This window comes from Hypanus sabinus, chromosome 4 (genome assembly GCF_030144855.1).
Source record: "Hypanus sabinus isolate sHypSab1 chromosome 4, sHypSab1.hap1, whole genome shotgun sequence".
Taxonomy (NCBI): Eukaryota; Metazoa; Chordata; class Chondrichthyes; order Myliobatiformes; family Dasyatidae; genus Hypanus; species Hypanus sabinus.
The window spans coordinates 2,797,685-2,818,779 of NC_082709.1; the positions used below are offsets into that span (position 1 = coordinate 2,797,685).

The following is a 21,095-nucleotide window of genomic DNA, read 5'->3' on the forward strand; positions in this document are numbered from 1 at the left end:
GCCTGGTATCTCAGGGTTGGTTGTTTCTGCATCTGTACCACTGCCTGCCCTGACACCCTTTCCTGTCACCAGTCCCACACACCTCCCATGGTGCTCCACACTTGCAATTCCCAACATCCTTTTCCCCTGGCAGACTTACAAACTCAAATCCCTGGTCCATGTTGACAAATACATTTTGGTGCAAAAATCTTAAGTAACCCAGCTATATGTGCCTAAAACTTTGCACAATACCATATATTAGGTAACATTTTAGGATAGGGACGAGAAAGCATACATTCAATCATACATGATTCACCATTTCCAGAATGATTTAGACCATAAGATATAGGAACAGAATTAGGCCACTTGGCCCATCGAGCCTGCTCCCCTATTTCATCAAGTCTGATCTATTTTTTCCTTTTGGCCCTAATCTCCTGTGTTCTCCCTGTATCCCTTCATGCCCTGAACAATAAAGAATCTATCAATCTCTGCCTTAACTATACATAAAAATTTGGTCTGCACAACAGCCTATGGCAAAGAATTCCATGGATTCACCACTCTGGCTAAAGAAATTCCTCCTCATCTCCATTCTAAAAGGACACCCTTCTAATCTGAGGCTGTGGACTCCACATTCTCTCCCCATCCACTCTATCGAGGCCTTTCACCATTCAGTGAATTCACCCCCCACCCATACTTCAGAATTCTAGAGAGTACAGGCCCAAGGTGATCAAACACTCTTCAAATGACAAGCCAGTCAATCCTAGAATCATTTTTGTAAACCTCCTTTGAACCCTCTCCAGTTTCAGCACATCCTTTCTCAGATAAGGGGCCCAAACCTGCTCACAATAGTCCAAGTGAGGCCTCACCAACACTTCATAAAGTTTCAACATTACATCCTTGCTTTTATATCCTAATCCTCTTCAAATGAATGCTAACATTGTATTTGCCTTCCTCACCACAGATTCCACCTGCAAATTAACCTTTAGAAAATCTTCAAAGAGGTCTCCAAGACCCTTTGCTCCTCAGTTTTTCATAATTTCTCTCCATTTATAAAATAGTCACTCCTTTCACTTCTACCAAAATGCATGACCATACTCTCCTCAACACTATATTCCATTTGCCATTTCTTTGCCCATTTTCCTGATCTGCCTAAGTCCTTCTGTAGCTTCTCTAATTCCTCAGGACTACATGCCCCTCCACCTATCTTCATATCATCTGCAAATTTTGCAAAAAAGCCATAAATACCATCATCCACATCATTGACATATAATGTAGAAATAATTGGTTCCAAGATAGACCCCTGTGGGACACCAGCGGCCAGCCAGAAAAGGCGCCATTTATTCCCACTACTTACCTCTTGCCAATCTGCCACTGCTTTAGTCAAGCTGGGATCTTTCCTGTCATCCCTTGGGCTTGCAGCTTGTTAAGCAGCCTTATGTGTGGCACCTTGTCAAAGGCTTTCTGAAAATCCAAGTACACAACATCAACTGATTCTCCTTTGTCTATCCTGTTTGTTAATTCTTCAAAGAATTCCAACAGATTTCTCAGGCAAGATTTTCCCTTGAGGAAACCATGCTGAATACGGCCTTTTGTATTATACGCCTCCAAGCACCATGAGAACTCATCCTTAATAATCAGCTCCAACATGAGTTCAGACTAACTAGTCTATAGTATCCTTTCTCCTGCCTCTCTCTCTTTTTGAAAAGTGGAGTGATATTTGCAATTTTCCAGTTGCCTGGAACCATTCCAGAATCCAGTGATTCTTGAAAGATCATTACCTATGCTTCCATAACCTCTTCAGCTAACTCTTTCAGAACTCTGCGGTGTATACCATCTGATCTAGGTGACTTACAAACTTGTACAAAAAACTTGGCCAAATCCCTTGGTATGATTTTACAGAACTAATTCCTGACCACACGGTAGGGATTTTGGACACTGGTCTCTGCCGATATTGTCTCGTTATAGCTGCTTGGTGTCATAGCCATATCTTCAATAACTTTCTTCTCACTATTGTCTCTCCTCCAGGGGTTTCGCACTGAGGGTTTCAAGTTAGTAGGGTAAAGATACTCGCTACTAATTCCACTCTAACATTTCATTTCTTCAGCTTCTTACCGTTGCTGCATTTTTCTTTCTCTGTCCTGCATCAACCATGCCTCTTTTTGCATAGTGCTTTTATTTTCAAATTCTCTTTTTTTTAAATTGGTAAGCCTTGTTTTATTTTCTCCACTGGTAGAACTTTCTAACATTACATCTTTGGGTTTAATTAACCTGGGTTACATTTTGCTCTCTTTGGCTTTTCTGTTGGCTTTGACTTCTCTTGTTAGCCTTGGTTATTTCAGCTTTCCTTTAGAATACTTCTCCCTCTTTGGGCTGTTTATACCCTGTGCCTTAAAATTGCTTCTAGGAATTTCGGCCATTGCTGATCTTCCATCATCCCTGCCAGTGTTCTTTTCCAATCAGTTCTGACCAACTCCTCTCTCATGCCTCTGCAATTCCCTTTACTCCACTGTAATAGTTTAGCTTCTCCCTCCCAAATTTCTGAGTGACTTCAATCATATTATGCTGGTGGAACACAGCAGGCCAGGCAGCATCTATGGGGAGAAGCACTGTCGACGTTTCGGGCTGAGACCCTTCATCAGGACTGACGAAGGGTCTCGGCCAAAACGTCGACAGTGCTTCTCCTTATAGATGCTGCCTGGCCTGCTGTGTTCCACCAGCATTTTGTGTGTGTTGCTTGAATTTCCAGCATCTGCAGATTTCCTCGTGTTCGATCATATTATGATCACTTTTCCCTAAGAGTTCTTTTACCTTAAGCTCTCTGATCAATTCTGGTTCATTGCACAACTTACAGTCCAGAATATCAGATCCTCTAGTGGGCTCAACCACAAGCTGCACTGAAAAGCTATCTCATAGGCACCCTAGATGTGCCCTGCCTGATTTCCCCAGTATGGGGCATATTGACATCCCCCATGACTATTGTACCATTGCCCTTTTGGAATGTATTTTCTGTCTCCCATTGTAATTTGTAGACCACATCCTAACTACTGTTTGTGGGTGTGTCTACAACTCCCATCAGGGACTTTTACCCTTGCAGTTCCTTAGCTCTATTCACCATGATTCAACACCTTCTGGCTCTATGTCACCTCTTTCTAATAATTTAATTTCATTTTTTACCAACAGAGGAACGCCGCCCCCTTTGCCTTCCTACCTGTCCTTTAGATACAACGTGTAAGCTCCCAGCCATCATTCAGTGGTGTTTACAACATCATACTTGCCAATCTGTAACTGTGGTCAAGTTCATTGATCTTATTCCATTTACTGCACATATTCAAATATAACATCTTCAGTCCTGTACTTACCCTTCTCGATTTTTTCAACTTCTGCGTTGCAACTTATCCTGTAAACTGCAATTTTGCCCTTTCAACAGCCTCTCCTCTCTTCACATTGCCTCTGTTTGTAAACCACCTACCTCATCTTCAGAATTATTATCTGCCTTTTCTACGATGCCTGTTGCATTGTAATCAGGCAGCTCAGGACACATACTCAACTTTGTCTGAGGTCTTACCAACATTGGCTTCCGCAACCTCTCCATTAGCTGCTCTCCCACTCTGGTTCCACCCCCTGTAACTGTAGCTTAAACTTGTCCATGAAGCAGTAACAAACTCACCCGCTAGCATATTACTTCCTCTCAAGTTCATGTGCAAACCGTTCCTTCTGTACAGGTCCCACCTTCCCTGGAAGAGAGCCATATCATCCCAAAACCTTATGCTAACTCCTAACTTACACCATCTCCTTTGCCGCGTATTAAACTGTATAATCTTCTTAGTTTTAGCCTCACTTGCACATGGCAGAAGTAGCAACTGTGAGATCAGAGGGAGGTCCTGCCCTTTAACTTAGCACCTAACTCCCTGAACTCCCTATGCAGAACCTCGTCAATCGTCCTGCCCATGTCATCGGTACCTGCGTGGACCACAGCTTCTGGCTGTTCACCCTCCCACTTAAGAATGCTGAGGCCTCAGTCTGAGATATCCTGGACCCTGGCACCCAGGAGGCAACATACCATCCAGGAATCTTGTTCTCATCCACGGAACCTCCTGTCCATTCCCCTAACGACTTTCCTGTTACCACTGTGTGCATCTTCTCCCCCCCAACCCTTCCCTTCTGAGTTACAGAGGCAGACTCAGTGCTAGAGACCCAACCTCTGAGACTTCCCTCTGTTAGGTCTCCCTCCCTCCCCCCAACAGTATCCAAGTGATACACCTGTTGTTGCGGGAGATGGACACAGGGGTGCTCTGTACTGGCTTCTTAACCCCTTTCCCCTTCCTGACTGTCACCCAGTTTCCTATGCCCTGCACATTGGGTGTAACTACCTCTCTATATGTCCTATCTACCACCCATTCAACCTCCCGCGTGATCCAGAATTTATCCAGTTCCTGCTGCAGCTGCATAACCCAGTTTGATGGAAGCTGCAGCTGGATGCACTTCTCGCAGTTGTAGTCATCAGGGATACTGGAGATCTCCCTGCCTTCCCACATCACGCAAGCAGAAGATTCAACTATCCTGCCTGTCCTCCCTACTGTCCTAGCTGAGCAGATATAAAGAAGAGAAGGAAAAAACATTGAGCTTTTTTTTTTCCTTTGCTTTATCTGAGTGAAGTCTCTCTTTGCTGAAGGCTCGAAGAGCTAAAGCCTTAAAATAACCACTCTATGTCCACTCAGATGATGGCTACTGCACTTGTCCCTATCTTCCTTGAATTTTCTCTTACTAATAAATCCGAAACGCTGACTGGCCACTGGTCAAAGCTCTATTACACTGCCATGACCTGCTCCTGCCTTTTATCCTTTATCCTACTCATTTTGTTGAGAGTAATTTACAAAGGCCATAGGTCACAGCCTGAGTCTCTGTTACTAAGTACAGTATTGTTGCTTGTGCAAAACACATCACAAAAACAAAACCTATATGTGGTTGAATGACTCCTGGAAATGCCTGGTCCAATTTTCCATGAATGTGGTCTCCATGGTAATGAATGAAAACACTTGAATAGAAGTGAAATTCGGTCCTTTTAATCAGGGTAAGACCCTCCGATAATTGATCACATCTACATGAAATGCTATGATAGGAAAGTAGCATCCATCCTCAGAGATCATCACCACCCACGACGCGCTCTTTTCCTGCTGCTGCCATCAGGAAGGAGAGCCCCAGGACTCACACCACCTGGTTCACCACCACAGTTCCTACCCATCAACCCCCCAGGGGATAACTACACTCACTTGCCCCATTATTGAAATGTTCCCACAACCAATGATCTCCATTTAAGGATCTATCTCATTACGTTATGTTCACATTATTTATTTATATTTGAATTTGCACAGTTTGTTGTCTTCTGCACTCTGGTTGATCTTTCATTGATCCTTTATAGTTGTTATTCCATGGATTTGCTGAGTATGCCGACAAGAAAATGAATCTCAGGCTTGTATATGGTGACATATATGTACTTTGGTAATTTACTTTACTTTGAAATTTGAATTTTCCTTTTTATTTATTGCCTGTGCGTTTAAACACACAAATGTCTTGTTTGTGTATATACTGTATATTTCAAACTTCAAAGTAAATTTATTATCAAACGACATATATGTTACCGTATACAGCCCTGAGATTCGTTTTCTTGCAGGCATATGCAATAAACCTAAAGAATAATACACATAATAAAATCAGTGAAACACTGCACGTACTTGGGTACTCAAACAGTATGCAAAAGATAACAAACTGTGTGAATACAAAAATCAATAAACTATAATGAAGAAATAAGGAAATAAGCAAAATGAGTTTCCTTAATTAATTAAAGTATCATAAAATTAACAACAAAAAAAGGCTGAGTAGCAAGTACAAGTCAGAATGGGATATTGCCAGGGACTGCAGATGTGATTGAAATGGGAATACATATAGAAAACTCTATTTATACATTTAACTCTTAAAGGAATAGGTTTACAATTTAGAGTTATTTATCTTTGTTCTAGAAAGTTTATTATCAACAATTACTACTTCACTTTACTACAGATGATACTCCTAGAAAACAACTTGGCAAAGTTCTGTATAACAAGCCTGATTTGGATTCTAAGTTCTGTACATGTTACCACACAGGGAAAATACTCTTATGCTGCTCACTGCATGTCAATAGTGAATTAAACAGCCATTTTCACAGAATTAGCAACCCAGCAAAGTAATACTTGTAGCAACTTCTGACACTTCCCTCACCCCTGCTGCTTTCCCAAAGCTGTACAAACTTTGGTATGGAAAAAAACCAAACATGGAAGTACAATTACTTAGGGAGCACGATAATATCTGACAGTAGTTGATGATGAAATTAGAAGGATAAGGATTGCTAAATGCACATTTGAACAAGTTACTAAATAATATATTTTCTAAGGGTCCCTGTTGAAGGCTAGATGTGCAGCATTTAAGACCAATGCTCCAGAACAATGAAAAGATAACGGATTGCATTGGTCATGATCTTTCAAGAATCACTTGATTCTGGCATGGCCCCGGAGGACTGGAAAATTGCATTTGCCACTCTGATCTTTAAGAAGGGAAGAAGGTAAAATGAAGGAAATTATAGGCAAGTTAGTCTAACCTCAGTGGCTGGGAAAGTGTTGGAGTCCATTATTAAGGGCAAGGTTTTGGGGTACTTGAAAAAATAAGTCATAAAGTGAGGATGAGAATGTCTTCAAGTTCACGGATAGGTTCATGAGTTTAATCTAGAAGACCATCGAGGATGTTGTCCCCCAGAAATCGGTTAGAGTCTATCCAAACCAGAAACCCTGGATCAACAGTTCCGTGTGAACAGCACCTACCGTGTAATACAGAGCTTATGTTGCCGGTAATCAGCAGGAGCTCAAGAAATACAGCTATGATCTGTGCGAATCTGTTAGAATTCTTCAAAGAAGTAACAAGCAGGGCGGACAAAGGAGAGGCTGTGGATGTTATTTACTTAGATTTACAGAAGGCATTTGATAAGGTGCCTCACATAAGGGTGCTTAACAAGATAAAATCCTATGGTATTACAGAAAAGATACTGGTATGGTTAGAGGAATGGGTGATACTCAGGAGAATGCGATTGGGAATGTTGGGGGTCTTTTCCATTTGGCTAGTGGTGTTCCTCGGGTCAGTATTGGGACCGCTACTTTTCACATTGTTTGTCAGTGATTTAGGTAGTGGAATTGATGGCTTTGTGGCAAAGTTTGTGGATGATATGAAGTTAGGTGGAGGAGTAGGCAGTGCTGAGGAAGCAATGCGATTGCAGCAAGACTTAGGCAGGTTGGAAGAATGGGCAAAAAAATGGCAGATGGAATACAGTGTTGGGAAATGTATGACAATGCATTTTGGTATAAGGAATAATAGTGCAGACTATTACTTAAATTGGGAGAAGGTTCAAACATCAGAGGTGCACAGGGTCTTAGGAATCCTTGCGAATGACTCCCAGAAGGATAACTTACAGGTTGAGTCGGTGGTAAAGAAGGCAAATGCAATGTTGGCATTTCTTTCAAGGGGAATAGAATATAAAAGCAAGGAGATAATGCTGAGACACTAGTCAGGCTGCACTTGGAGTATTGTCAGTAGTTTTGGGTCCCTTCTCTCAGAAAGGATGTGTGGTCAATGGAGAGAGTTTAGAGGAGGTTCACGAGGATGCTGTACCTAGATGGGATCTGAAAACCTGTGTCAACAAACTGGTGATATTCAAGGACATCTGCAACCTCTCACTGCTGCAGTCAGAGGTTCCTACATGCTTCAATAGGGCAACAGTCATATTAGTGCCCAAGAAGAACAGGCTGAGCTACCTTAACAACTATTTCCCAGTTGCATTCACAATTACGGTGTGAAAGTACTTTGAGAGGCTGGTCATGGCCAGAATTAACTCCTGCCTAAGCAATGACTTGGACTGCTACAATTTACAATTTGGGTGTGTGCTTAGCCCACTGCTCTACTGTCTATATAGACGTGACTGTGAGGCTAGGCATAGCTCAAATACCATCTACAAATTTGCTGACGATACTAGAGGGCATACAAGAGTGAGATATGCCAACTAGTGAAGTGGTGCCGCAGCAACAACCTGGCACTCAATGTCAGTAAGACGAAAAAGCTGATTGTGGACTTCAGGAAGGGTAAGATGAAGGAACACATACCCATCCTCATAGAGGGATCAGAAGTGGAGAGAGTGAGCAGCTTCAAGTTCCTGGGTGTCAACGTCTCTGAGGATCTAGCCTGGTCCCAACATATTGATGTTACAAAGAAGGAAATACAGCGGCTGTACTTTATTAAGAGTTTGAAGAGATTTGGCATGTCAACAAATACACTCAAAACCTTCAATAATTGTACCATGGAGAGCATTCTGACAGGCTGCTGCACAGGACCGAAAGAAGCTGCAGAAGTTTGTAAATCTAGTCAACTCCATCTTGGGCACTAGCCAACAAAGTACCCAGGACATTTTTAGGGAATGGTGTCTCAGAAAGGCAGCATCCATTATTAAAGACTTCCAGCACCCAGGGCATACCCCTTTCTCACTGTTACCATCAGGTAGGAGGTACAGAAGCCTAAAGGCGCAAACTCAGCGATTCAGGAACAGCTTCTTCCCCTCTGCCATCTGATTCCTAAATGGACATTGATGCCTTGGACACTACCTCACTTATTAAATATAGAGTATTTCTGTATTTGCACATTTTTGAATAATCAATTCAATATACATAATTGAGTTACTTATTTATGTATTATTATGTTTTAGTTTATTTATTATTATTATTTTTTCTCTTCTATATTATGTATTGCATTGAACCGCTGCTGCTAAGTTAACAAATTTCACGTCACATGCCGGTGATAATAAACCTGATTCTGATTCACCATAATCAGGTTACAGCAGATGCAATCACATTGCCTCTCCACTCACACTTGGATCACCGGGACATTAATAACACCTTTGTCAGGGAGTGTTTATTGATTATGGCTCAGCGTTCAACACAATCATACCCTCAGTTCTAATCAACAAGCTCCAAAACCTGGGCATCACTCTACAACTGTATCCTAGACTTGCTCATTTGGAGACCATGGTCTGTGCAGATCGAAAATAACATCTTTGCCTCCCTGACAATCAACACTGACACACCTCAGGGGTATGTGGTTAGCCCACTGCTCTACTCTCTGTATACCCACAGCTCTGTGGCAAGGCACAGTTCAAATGCCATCTATAAATTTGTCAGTGACATAATGATTACCCGTAGGATTTCAGATGCTGACTCAGAAATGAACAGGTGTGAGATATGTCAGCTGGTTGAGTGGTGTTGCAGTAACAGCTTTGTACCTTGTGAGACCAAGATTGATGCTGGGCCCAACATATTGATGCAATTATATAGAAGGCATGATAGCAGTTCTATTTCATTCTGAGTTTGCGAAGACTTGGTATGTCACCAAAAACACTCACAAATTTCTACAGTGGTACTGTGGAGAGCATGTTCACTGGTCATCGCCATCCGGTAGGAAGATGCCACTGTACAGGATTAGAAAATCCAAGAGAAAATTGTAAACACAGCCAGTTCCATCATGGGCACCAGCCAACACCAGCATTCAGGACACCTTCAAACGGCAAATTGTCACAAAGTTGGCATCCATCATTAAGGACCCCTATCACCCAGGACATACCCTCTTCTCATTGCTATCAAAAGGAGGGGGTACAGGAGCCTGAAGACACTCATTCAACATTTCAAGAATAGTTTCTTCCCCTCCACCATCAGATTTCTGAGTGGGCAATAAACCATGTACACCACCTCACTTGTCTTTTTCCTTCATTTTTGACACTAATTTCATTTATCTTTGACATATACTTACTATGATTTACAGTTTTTATTATTATATATTGCCATGTACTCTTGCCACAAAACAATAAATTTCTGACTTATGCCAGCGATTTTAAACCTGATTCTGCTCAGTGAAAGGGTTAAAGAAGGGGTACAAGGAACATTGGCTGGTTAGGAAATAAAAAGCTATGAGGAAAGTGGGATTTATCCAAAATTTTATTTGTTCAATTTAAATCAAGTGCTGTCTATTGACTTCAAGTTTTAGAGCCTGAGATAAACTGGTCAGTTCATTATGAAATATATATGCATGCAGTAGAAAATAGCATTTTCATTCTAGTGGTAGCACTATGGCAATGAACTTGTTGATTTTTAGCTGAAAGGATTCAACACAGCTGAAATCCTTTCTCACTGATCTTTAGGAGGGCAAATCGAACAATAGCAGTGGAGCTCACAGAAGCAATTTGAGGTGATTGAACTGTAAATGTGGCATCCATTTTGAGACATCATACAGCTTTCAGGAGAGCTGAGAAAAATGCACCTTTGGAGAAATCTCCTTCCAATCAAAAAGAAGAGGACAATGAAAATTTTTGAAGTAATTTATTACTCACACTAAACTTGGAGTTTATGGTTTGAGTGAGAGTTTTTTGTACATGTGATAATGTCATTGAGAGCAGTACATTTTTAAATACAAACTAATAAGGTTTAGTTACTGGAGGTTAAGATCAATTTAGTGATTGATCAAGTGGTATCATTAAAACATTTTGCACTTTTACTTTGTTATGTCAATTTCTTGACTTTTTATTATCAGTCACTCACTCCAGTCCCTTGTGTTTTGCAGGTATGTATTTGAAATTAACCTAGAAAAGAACGTTTAAAATTAAAATAGTACACATAGTTACAATACAGCCATTTTCAAAGCATGCTCACCCAGGCTTTAATTGTGGATTTGGTGACTTCAAGGTATAATCACAGCAGTGGATAATGTTAAGCAACACACACACAATGCAGGAGGAACTCAGCAGGTCAGGCAGCATTGGATATTATTGCCTCTGCCATTACTTAATAGTGAAACAAGTTTCAATTTCTTTTAATAAACTGTGGTGCCTGAAGATGCCATTGAATAACTTGTAAATTAAACTCATGGTATTACAATATTTTTAATATTATTGATGAAGCCTACTTTTACTGTCAGTTGTCAATGTATTCTTATGAGTCACATCTCATCCTCCTTTGCTCCAAAGAGAAAAGCCCTCATTTGCTAACCTTTCCTCATAAGACCTGCTCTGTAATTGAGGCAGCATCCTGCTAAATCTCCTCTGCACCCTCTCTAAAGCTTCCATGTCCTTCCTATAATGAGGTGACCAGAAATAAACACAATATTCCAAGTGTTGGTCCAACCAGAATTTTATTGAGCTGCCACATAACCTCACGACTCTTGATCTCAATCCCTCTCCCTTCTAATGAAGATGCAGAAGTTTACAATAAAATAAGTCCTAAGTTATCTTTGAAACATTGCTGGATTTTAGAAATCTGACATTGTAAAGCACCAAATTTGTGGGAAAAAGTATGAGTTGAGTAAAATTGTAAAGCTTTGGGTAGAGACCATTCCTTGAAAAGTTACATTTCCATTAATCAGGAGAAAATTGTTCTTTATCAGCAGAGCAAAGTAGAGACACACAGGTGGTGTATTGCCTCCATGATGCCAGGATCTGGGATGTCTCAGATCAGGTCCATGGCATTCTCAAGGGCGAGGGTGTGTAGCCAGAAGTCTTGGTGCACATTGTCACCAATGACATAGGTAGACAAGCTGAGGAGGTCCTGAAGGGAGATGGGTAGAAAGCTGAAAAACAAGACCTCCAAGGTAGTAATCTCTGGATTGCTGCTTGTGCCATGTGCTGGTGAGGGCAAGAATAGGATGATGTGGCAGGTGAATGTGTGGCTGAGGAACTGGTACAGGGGACAAGGGTTTTTGATTTATGGATCATTGAGATGATCATTGAGATCTCTCCCGGGTAAGGTGTAGACAGGAAAATTGCAAAATTCATTCCATTCTTCTAGAAGGAAAAGAAGCAGAAGAAACAAAATTATAGACCAGTTAGTCCAACCTCAGTGGTTGCAGTCAATTGTAAAGGATATGGTTTCAGGGTGCTTGGAAGCACATGATAAACTGAGCTATAGTCAGCATTGTTTCCTCAAGGGAAAATCTTGCCTGACAAATCTGTTGGAAGTCTTTGAAGAAATAACAAGCAGGATTGCCAAAGGAGAATTGTCTGTTGCGTACTTGGATTTTCAGAAGGCTTTTCACAAGTTGCCATACAAGAAGCTGCTTAACAAGCTACAACTGATGGTATTACAAGAAAGTTTCTAGCATGGATAAAGCACTGGCTGATTAGCAGGAGGCAAAGAGTGAGAACAAAGGGAGCCTTTTCTAGCTGGTTGCCAGTGATTAGTAGTGTTCACAAGGATCTGTGTTGGGACCAATTCTTTTTATGTCATATGTCAATGATTTGGATGATGGAATTGATGGCTTTGTTGCAAAGTTTGTAGATTATATGAAGATAGGTGGAAGGGCAGGCAGTTTTGAGGAAGTAGAGAGGCTACAGAAGGACTTAGATTAGGAGATTAGGGAAAGAAGTGGCAGATGGAATAGAGTGTTGGGAAGTGTATGGTTATACACTCTGGTAAAAGAAGTGAAAGAGTTGACTATAGTCTAAACAAAGAGAAAATACAAAAAAACTGAAGTGCTAAAAGACTTGGGACTCTGTATGCAGATAAATTTGCAGGTTAAGCCTGTGGTGAAGAAGGCAATAATGACATTTATTTCAAGATGATTAGAATATAAAACAAGGATGTAATGTTGAGATTTTATAAAACATGGTGAGGGCTCACTTGAGGTATTGTGAGCAGTTTTGGGCACCTTGTCTTAGGAAAGATGTGCTGAAGCTGAAGAGGGTTCAAAGGAGGTTCAGAAAAATAATTCCAGGATTCAATGGCTTGTCATATGAAGAGCATTTGATGGCTCTGGGCTTCATTGGAATTCAGAAGAATCAGGGGTGACCTCATTGAAATCTATCAAATGGTGGAAGGCAATTCATAGAGTGGATGTGGAGGTGATGTTTCCTGTGGTGGGAGAGACACAGCCTCTGAATGGAGGGGCATCCTTTTAAAATGGAGGTGTTGAGGAGTTTCTTTAGGTGGTGAATCTGTGGAATTCATTGCCACAGGTGGCTATGGAAATTAAGTCTTTATGTATATTTAAGGCAAATGTTGGTAGAAACTTGACTGGTCAGGGCATGAAGGGATATGGGGAGAAAGCAGGAGATTGGGGCTGAGAGGGGAATGGATCAACCATGACTAAGTGGCAGAGCAGACTCGATGGACCGAATGGCCTAATTCTGCTCCTCTATCTTATGGTCTAATTTGGTCACACTAAAATGGTGATTTGTCTGTTTTCTGTTTCCAGATTTCATTTGAAAAACAATTTTTAGTTTTACTTATTTTAATTTTTGTTTATCAGATTGATTATGAGAATTCTCCAGCCTTGTTTTGTAATAAACTAAAGGTTAAATATTAGCTACTAACTTGTGCATCCTTAGAGATGTTGAGAACTAATCTGTTAGTGTTGTAAAATCTGATATCATTGTATAGAACTACAAAATCATATTAACAAACTATAACAGACTTGAGACACTATTATGGGTTAAAGTAACAATGCTCATAAACAATTCCAATTGTTTATGAGCATTGTTACTTTAACCCATAATAGTTATCGATGTGCAGTGAAGCTGATCATAAAACATGTAAATCTGCTCGAGCATGTAGCCAAGCTAATGTTTTTCAATATTTATATTGACCATGTCTTTTAAAATATTTAAAATAAAAAACATGTTTAATACGGCTAGTGAAAAACATTGACAATTAGCATAAGGATTTTGATTTACTAAATCAGTATTGGTTTACCAGTCCCTTGTGTGTATTTGAACTAAATAATTGAGTATATAATCAAATAATGGGCAAATATTACTGTCCAATATTGTTTGAGTCTCCAGATCCCCCGTGCAATTATTTTTTCTTTGAATTACTTATCTTAACAGATGACATTAATAACTTTCACTTAAAATTCTTTGTAAGGAAATGCTGTGAATGAAAATGATGATCAAATTGTCTTTAGGAAGTGAATTTAGTATTTAATTAATCGGGCCTGCATTTAACACTGTCAAAATTTTGCTATATTAAGTGATTGGAGATCAAATAGATCATTCCTTCAGTCTCATTGTTCACGTTACATAAAGAAAATTTTTGTTTAATTTTTTGAAAGCGAACATAATTCTTTTCATCACAGGATTAGACTTAAATTCCACTTGCTCTTAAATTATTTCCTTAACACTTCAATAGTAAGAAATATTCTGAAGGATTACTGCACAAATTTGGCTTTTACACCTGACACATGCAGATAATTTTCTTGCATTTATTTTCTGGTAATAAACTTCTGGTAAATAAAATGTTTTACTTCAATAAAGTTTTCCCTTAAATAATAAATGTGTATTTTGAAAGTAAAGTATGCTTTTGATTTGTTTTGAAAATAATATACAGTTGATTCCAGTTAACTTGGCCATCATTTAATCAGGGCAACTGCATATTTGGTACAATGCTTGAGGAAGAAATCCTAATTAAGATAATAGTCAGGAATCCCTTTGTTTATGTGGGATGTCATGCCACTTAGTTGGGATTGGAACTTATTGCTGAACAGTTTCTAACTATATCAGTTGCATGCAGTTGTCTGGCCATTAGATACTAGACTGTGCTTACATTGAAACGTTTTTAAATAGTGTCTCGTGCGTGTCTCTGTGTTCAAATAGCAGCAATTTTTGTCACTGATAGTTGGTGAGAAATAAGCAGTAAGACAATTCAGAACTGTTTTGCTCACTGTGTTTACAAGCATTCAGGCTTAGAGATGCCAGAAATGGCCGAGAGTGAAAATGAAACGATTTTACTACTTGAATAAGCTAGGAACTAGGAATTATTTGAATGCATGAATAATTATCTTGAATGTTAAAATGAAAATAAGATTTTGGAAGATACAATTATTGAAAGCATTGTAATATGGCATATTATGCTCGCAAGGTATCTGCACTGATTTTGTTCATTTACCGTCAATTAAAAGAACACAGTAGTGTACACTGGCTCCGCCATTAATAGTTATCCTCCATCAATAACAATTAGGATCTAATACTCAGTTTTACAGTACTTTAGTAGTATGAGTAATGTTCTGATTTGTTCTTTATTTTAAGTATATAATTATTCATTTAAACAGTAGTTCATCTTTTTATTTCTTTTAAACGATTTCCATGAAACTTCTGCTAATTGGGGCAGCCACTCAATTGGGCCAGAATGTATTGGTTCTGATGTGCCCCAATTAACTGGAATCCACTATACTACAATAATTTTTGTCAGAAGTTGTGTAGTCAGTTACTGACTGTTTGAAATGTTATTTCATTTGTATTTTTACACATTTAAAACATTTTATCAGCTGTAACTGCAATTTTATTATAAAAACAGAGTCAATTGAAGAATTTATTTCTACATTTATTAATATTGCTATTATCAATCCTGTTGCAAACTTGTTTTACTATTAGACTTTAGAAGGCAAATTATGACTGAAGGGCGATTGAAGTTAATATTACGATCATTTTTGATGCTAACATGTTTCTCTAATGTTATTATAATAATTTAATTTTTAAAACATGCATTCATTTACATTGAAACTAAACTAGAAGAAATCCTGCTTTTCATTTTAATTTTCTTTACTGAAAGCATTGTCAATTATTTTGCAGAAGCTTCACTCACGGATTGTAGATCTTTCATCAGGCGACCTTTTCTCCACTGCAGAGAGGAACAGACATCCAATCAAGTCAAAAAGTACAGACACACAAATTCATGTAGGTTCTTTTCTACCTTAGAATCTTTTTCTTCCTGTGAAGTTAATGTCTTGTTCTTGTGTTCAAATTATTTTCCCTTGTTGAAAAGTAATGTCCATCCTTAAAAACATTACCAGAGACATATTAAAAAGCATTTACAAGGCACCACTCTTAAAAAGTTTAATGAAATGCAATACCATATTTCCAGCTGATAAAATACGCAGAATGTGTCACATTGAAAGAAAAGCAATAAATCTCAAGTCATTTCCTCAAGATACTTTATTTTTGGTATTGATTACATCTCAATGTCTCAGAGAAATGGGCAAGAGCTTTTTATTAAGGTCCATGTACCACATTACTCATCATATATTTATGATACTTTATGTATGAACTTTTAAAAATTCATGTACTTGGCAATTTTTGACAAAGGCAGGATTTTTAAGACACGTTGAATTCCTGTTTCAATGGAGATTTTCATTGTACGTCTATTTTAATGTGAAGTCCTAAAACACATGGAAATATAATGATTTACTAATATATACACCTGGGGAGACGTTTGGTTTAATACCAGCAAGGTTAAAATTAAAACTTTCCATCATGTCAACTGCTGATAATTTTAGAATGTTCATGCAATGGTTGACTATTCTTAAAGTTTGGACAGAAATTTATAGTATAGACTTCTGCACACATATATATAGCCTGGGTGCACAGTGTTGTCTTTGTCAACATGGGAGCAGACAGCAAATCTGAAAATCTGGCAGGAACAAAGGATGCTTGGAAAGGAAAGGGTAGAGCACCATAGGAGGGGTCAGAGACAGGTGACAGAGAAGGGGTGCCAGGGGCAGTGGATTGCCGCTGGTGCAAACACACCCAGCCTCAGACACCAGGCAAGGTCATTTGATTTGAAACATTTGGTTTATTGTTCATTACAGAATGTCTCTCTGCTGCTTCCTGCTCCCTCCCCTCTCCCTTCCCCTTTTCCCAACTGTGATTCCCCTCTTCCTGCCCCCTTCTAACTCTCAGTCCACAATATGTCATGAAATGTGTTGTTCTTTATTGCGGCAGCAGTATATACAGTGCTATAAAAATATTCACCTCCCCCTTGGAAGGTCTCATGATTTATTCTTTTACAGCATTGAATCACAATGGATTTAATTTGGCTTCTTTTTTTAACACTGATCAACAGAAAAAGTCTTTTTCATGTCAAAGTGAAAACAGATCTCTACAAAGTGATGTAAATTAATTACAAATATAAAACAGAAAATAATTGATTGTATAAGTATTCACCCTCTTTAATATGACACACCACATCATCACTGATGCTGCCAATTGATTTGAAAAGTGACATAATTAGTTAAATTGAGATCATGTGTGCAGTCAAGGTGTTTCAATGTGATTGTAGTAAAAATACACCTGTATTTAGAAGGTCCAACTGCTGTTGAGTCAGTATCCTGGTAAAAACTACACCATGAAGACAAAAGAACACTTCAAGCAACTCCATGAAAAGATTATTGAAAAGCACAAGTCAGGGGATGGATACAGGAAAATTTCTAAGTCACTGAATATACCTTGGAGTACCGTTAAGTCAATCATCAAGAAATGGAAAGAATATGGCACAGCTGTAAATCTGCCCAGCGCAGGCCATCCTCAAAAACTGAGTGACCATGCAAGAAGTGGAATAGTTCAGTGTCTGAGATGGGAGAGACTGCACATACAACAACTCTTGACCGGTGCTTCACCAGTCATAGCTTTATAGAGAGTGGTAAAGAGAAAGCCACTGTTGAAAAAAAACTCACATGGAATCTCGGCTAGAGTTTGCCAGAAGGTGTGTAGGAGACTCTGAAGTCAGCTGGAAGAAGGTTCTATGGTCTGATGAAACAAAAATTGAGCTTTTTGTCCATTAGACTAAACACTGTGTTTGACATAAATGAAACACTGTACATCAACAAAAACACACCATCACTACCGTGAAGCATCATGCTATGGGGATGCTTCACTGCAGCAGGCCCTGGAAGGCTTGTGAAGGTCGAGGGTAAAATGAATGCAGCAAAATACAGGGAAATCCTGGAGGTAAACCTGATGCAGTCTACAAGAGAACTGTAACTTGGGAGAAGATTTGTTTTCTAGCAAATGCTTGATAACCCCAAACATAAAGCCAAAACTAAACAGGAATGGCTTAAAAACTACAAAATTAATGTCGTGGAATGGCCAAGTCAGAGTCCAGACTTGAATCCAATTGAGAATTTGTGGCTGGACTTGAAAAGGGCTGTTAACTCACAGTCCCTATGCACTCTGACAGAGCTTGAACAGTTTCGTAAAGAAAAATGGGGAAAAATTGGAGTGTCCAGACACATAAATCTGATAGCGACCTATCCACACAGACTGTAGTTGGCTGTATTGCTGCCAAAGGTGCATCTACTAAAGACCAACTTGAAGTGGGGTGAGTAATTCTGCAATCAATTATTTTGGATTTAATAATTGTAATAAATTTAGACTAATTTGTTTTCACTTTGACATGGAAGAGTATTTTCTGGTGATCAATGTCAAAAAAGTCAAATTAAATCCACTGTGATTCAACATTGTAAAACAGTAGAACATGAAAACTTCTAAGGGAGGGGGGGTGTATGCTATTTATAGGCACTGTATAATTACCAAGGTACTGTGCAAAAGTCTTGAGCACCTTAAGTATATATACTGTATGTACCCAAGACTTTTGCGCAGTACCATATAAAACTATCATTTTGATTAAACACAATACATTTATAAACATTTGCATTTACATTTTAGAGTATGAATGAATCTATTTGGTAGGTTATATCCTTTAGATTCCTGTAATAGTGGATTTAATGAATTGTAACAAAATTAAGATACAGTTAAGATACAGCATAGTGTGTTATAATGCTAACAGACTAGCTAACTACCTGAGCATATCTATCACCTATCCAAAAGCACAGTCTTTCTGTGTGTGTGCCCCAAGCTCTGCTTTCTGCTGGGCAGCCGCATCTGAGAGATCCAAAATAGCTCAGGAGTTTCCTGATCATGTCAGGCTCCACCCAAGAATTTTATTATGTGCTAACTTTACTTTTGTAGTATCTAATAACCTCTAATAAATTATGAACTAATTAAGATATTGTCATTGGCGCTTGTTTAAATGTATAATACTTAACACTAAACATGGATATAAATTAGATTGTATGCACTAAACCTGACTTCGTGCGAACCAATTTGTGTGCCTCATACAGTATATCCATTATTCTGTTATGTTCAATTAAAGGGGCCCAGGATGTATTTCCATCCTATAATTCTTGCAATCTTGAAAGGTAAAGGAAACAATCAAAAAAGTGTTACTCTTTTCATTAGGCCTGAGTTCAGTTCAATCAAGCTGAAATCTCATCTGCTGAGTTATGATTACTATTATTGAAGGCAAATAGAAAGTGCCAACATGTACCATAGGCAAGGTAGTGCAGTTGTTGACAAGTAGCATGAAGATGAATGGTGGAGCATTACAGAAATTATTTTATGCAAAAACTTGAGATAAGCAATAAACCTGAGTTAATTTTTATCCGTAGAAATGCCAAAATTATTTCATTTTCATGCAGTTTTTATCATATTCATTGTGTCCACAAGCTATAACTGTGTTTTTGCAGTGTATATAATTTTGGGAATCAGTGGAAATAATTTGTCACATATATTTGGGGATCTTTGAGCTATATATTAGTAATGCACAAGAGTCATCTGGTGAAATGATTGTAATTTGCAATAGCTTTGCATGGGAGGCAGCATGAATGACCTGTTGTCTTAAAAGCAATTCAAAGAATCCATTGCGACTAGACTTGACATCCTTTAACAGTCATAAGCACCTTTGCCTAGAAATTGCTCCATATATTTTGCTGATGGGGGTTAAAACAATATTGTGGATTGCACTAACAATGTTTGTGAAAGTCACATGAAAAACAAGAACTTCAACTGGAAAGTTTACAGTAGAACATGATCTGATTTCCTGCCTAACACCTTGCAGAAGCTGCCAATGTTAGTGTCAGTGTTGTATTGCTGACTGAAGTGAGCAAGTTCCTGCAGTTGATTTGGTTCAACACAATGCATCCAGCCTCTGCAGGTAGCTCCAACACAGTCAGACCACTGTACAGACAGTATACGTTGTGTCGCTGGGAATTATTATCAATGCTTGGTGTGAGAGTCAGGTATTCAAAATTGGGGATAGGCTGGTAGGATCCCTATACCTGAGAACAAAATCATGGGAGAAAATTGGTCCTCTGTGATGACATGAGTTCATGGGAAATTGCAGGCATTTATATGATTAACTTAAGTTTTCAATGCAATTAAATGCCCATTTCCTTCTGACTGCACCATTGGGCGGAAGGAAAAGTAAATGACCTCTTCTTGAGTATAGAGTTTGGGTGAGTTCCATAATGCAGCAGTGAGGAGCACAATTCGAGATCTGTAAGACACCAGCAAAAGCAGCCTCAAATAATTCTCAAGTAAAGAAGCTGATCATATCTTTGGGCAATTCCATCAAGGTATGCTGATGAGGTTATACTTCAGGTCATATTAGGTCAGTCACCAAGAGCAAAGAATGCAGTTTACTTGCTGGCCTCTAAAATAACAAGGTAAACAGGCTTAGTGAAAGCTGATTATTTCATGAATAAATACAATCTGCTACTTTTCCTTCAAGTGAGCTTGAAAATCTGCAAATTTTGCCACTGAAAAATGTAGAAATGAATTTCTTTATGGGAAAGCTTGCAGACTTGCGCTAACCTAATTTTCAGTGTTGAAGGCAAGCAGTGGATATCTAAGTGGACATTTATCAAGGCATTTGACAAGATCCCACATGGGAGGTTAGTCAGGCAGGTTTGGTCACTTGGCATTCAAAATGAGGTAGCTAAATTGGATTAGGCATTGGCTTTGTGGGGAAAAGCCAGAGAGTGGTGGTAGATGGTTGTATCTCTGACTGAAGGCCCATGACTAGTGGAGTATCACAGGGATCCGTGTTGGGTCCATTGTTGTTTCTCATCTATATCAATGATCTGGATGATAATGTGGTTAACTGGATCAGCAAATTTGTGGATGACATCAAAACTGAGGAGGTAGTGGACAGGGAGGATAAACTATCAAAGCTTGCAGCAGGATTTAGACCAGCTGGAAAAATAGGCTGAAAAATGGCAGATGGAATTTAATGCAGACATGTGTAAGGTGTTGCTGTTTACTAGGACAAACCAGGACAAATCTTATACAGTGAACAATAGGGCACTGAAGAGGCTGGGAAAACAAAGGGGCCCTGGGAAAACTATAAGACACAGGAGCAGAATAAGTCCATTTGGCCTATCGAGTCTGCTCTGCC

General features: G+C 39.1%; 1 protein-coding gene across 16 annotated transcripts in view; it reads left to right on the plus strand.

Annotated features, from left to right (window-relative positions):
- The window catches only part of nckap5l (NCK-associated protein 5-like), a 954,759-nt gene that overhangs the window by 777,490 nt on the left and 156,174 nt on the right, over positions 1-21,095 (plus strand). For all 16 annotated transcript variants that reach the window (XR_009511536.1, XR_009511537.1, XR_009511538.1 and 13 more), the window contains one exon: positions 15,656-15,760. Coding sequence is in view for 13 of the 16 variants with exons in the window: in XM_059966283.1 (XP_059822266.1) it covers positions 15,656-15,760 (105 nt within the window). In the remaining 3 variants the exon portion in view is untranslated. The remainder of the gene's footprint in view (positions 1-15,655; positions 15,761-21,095) is intronic.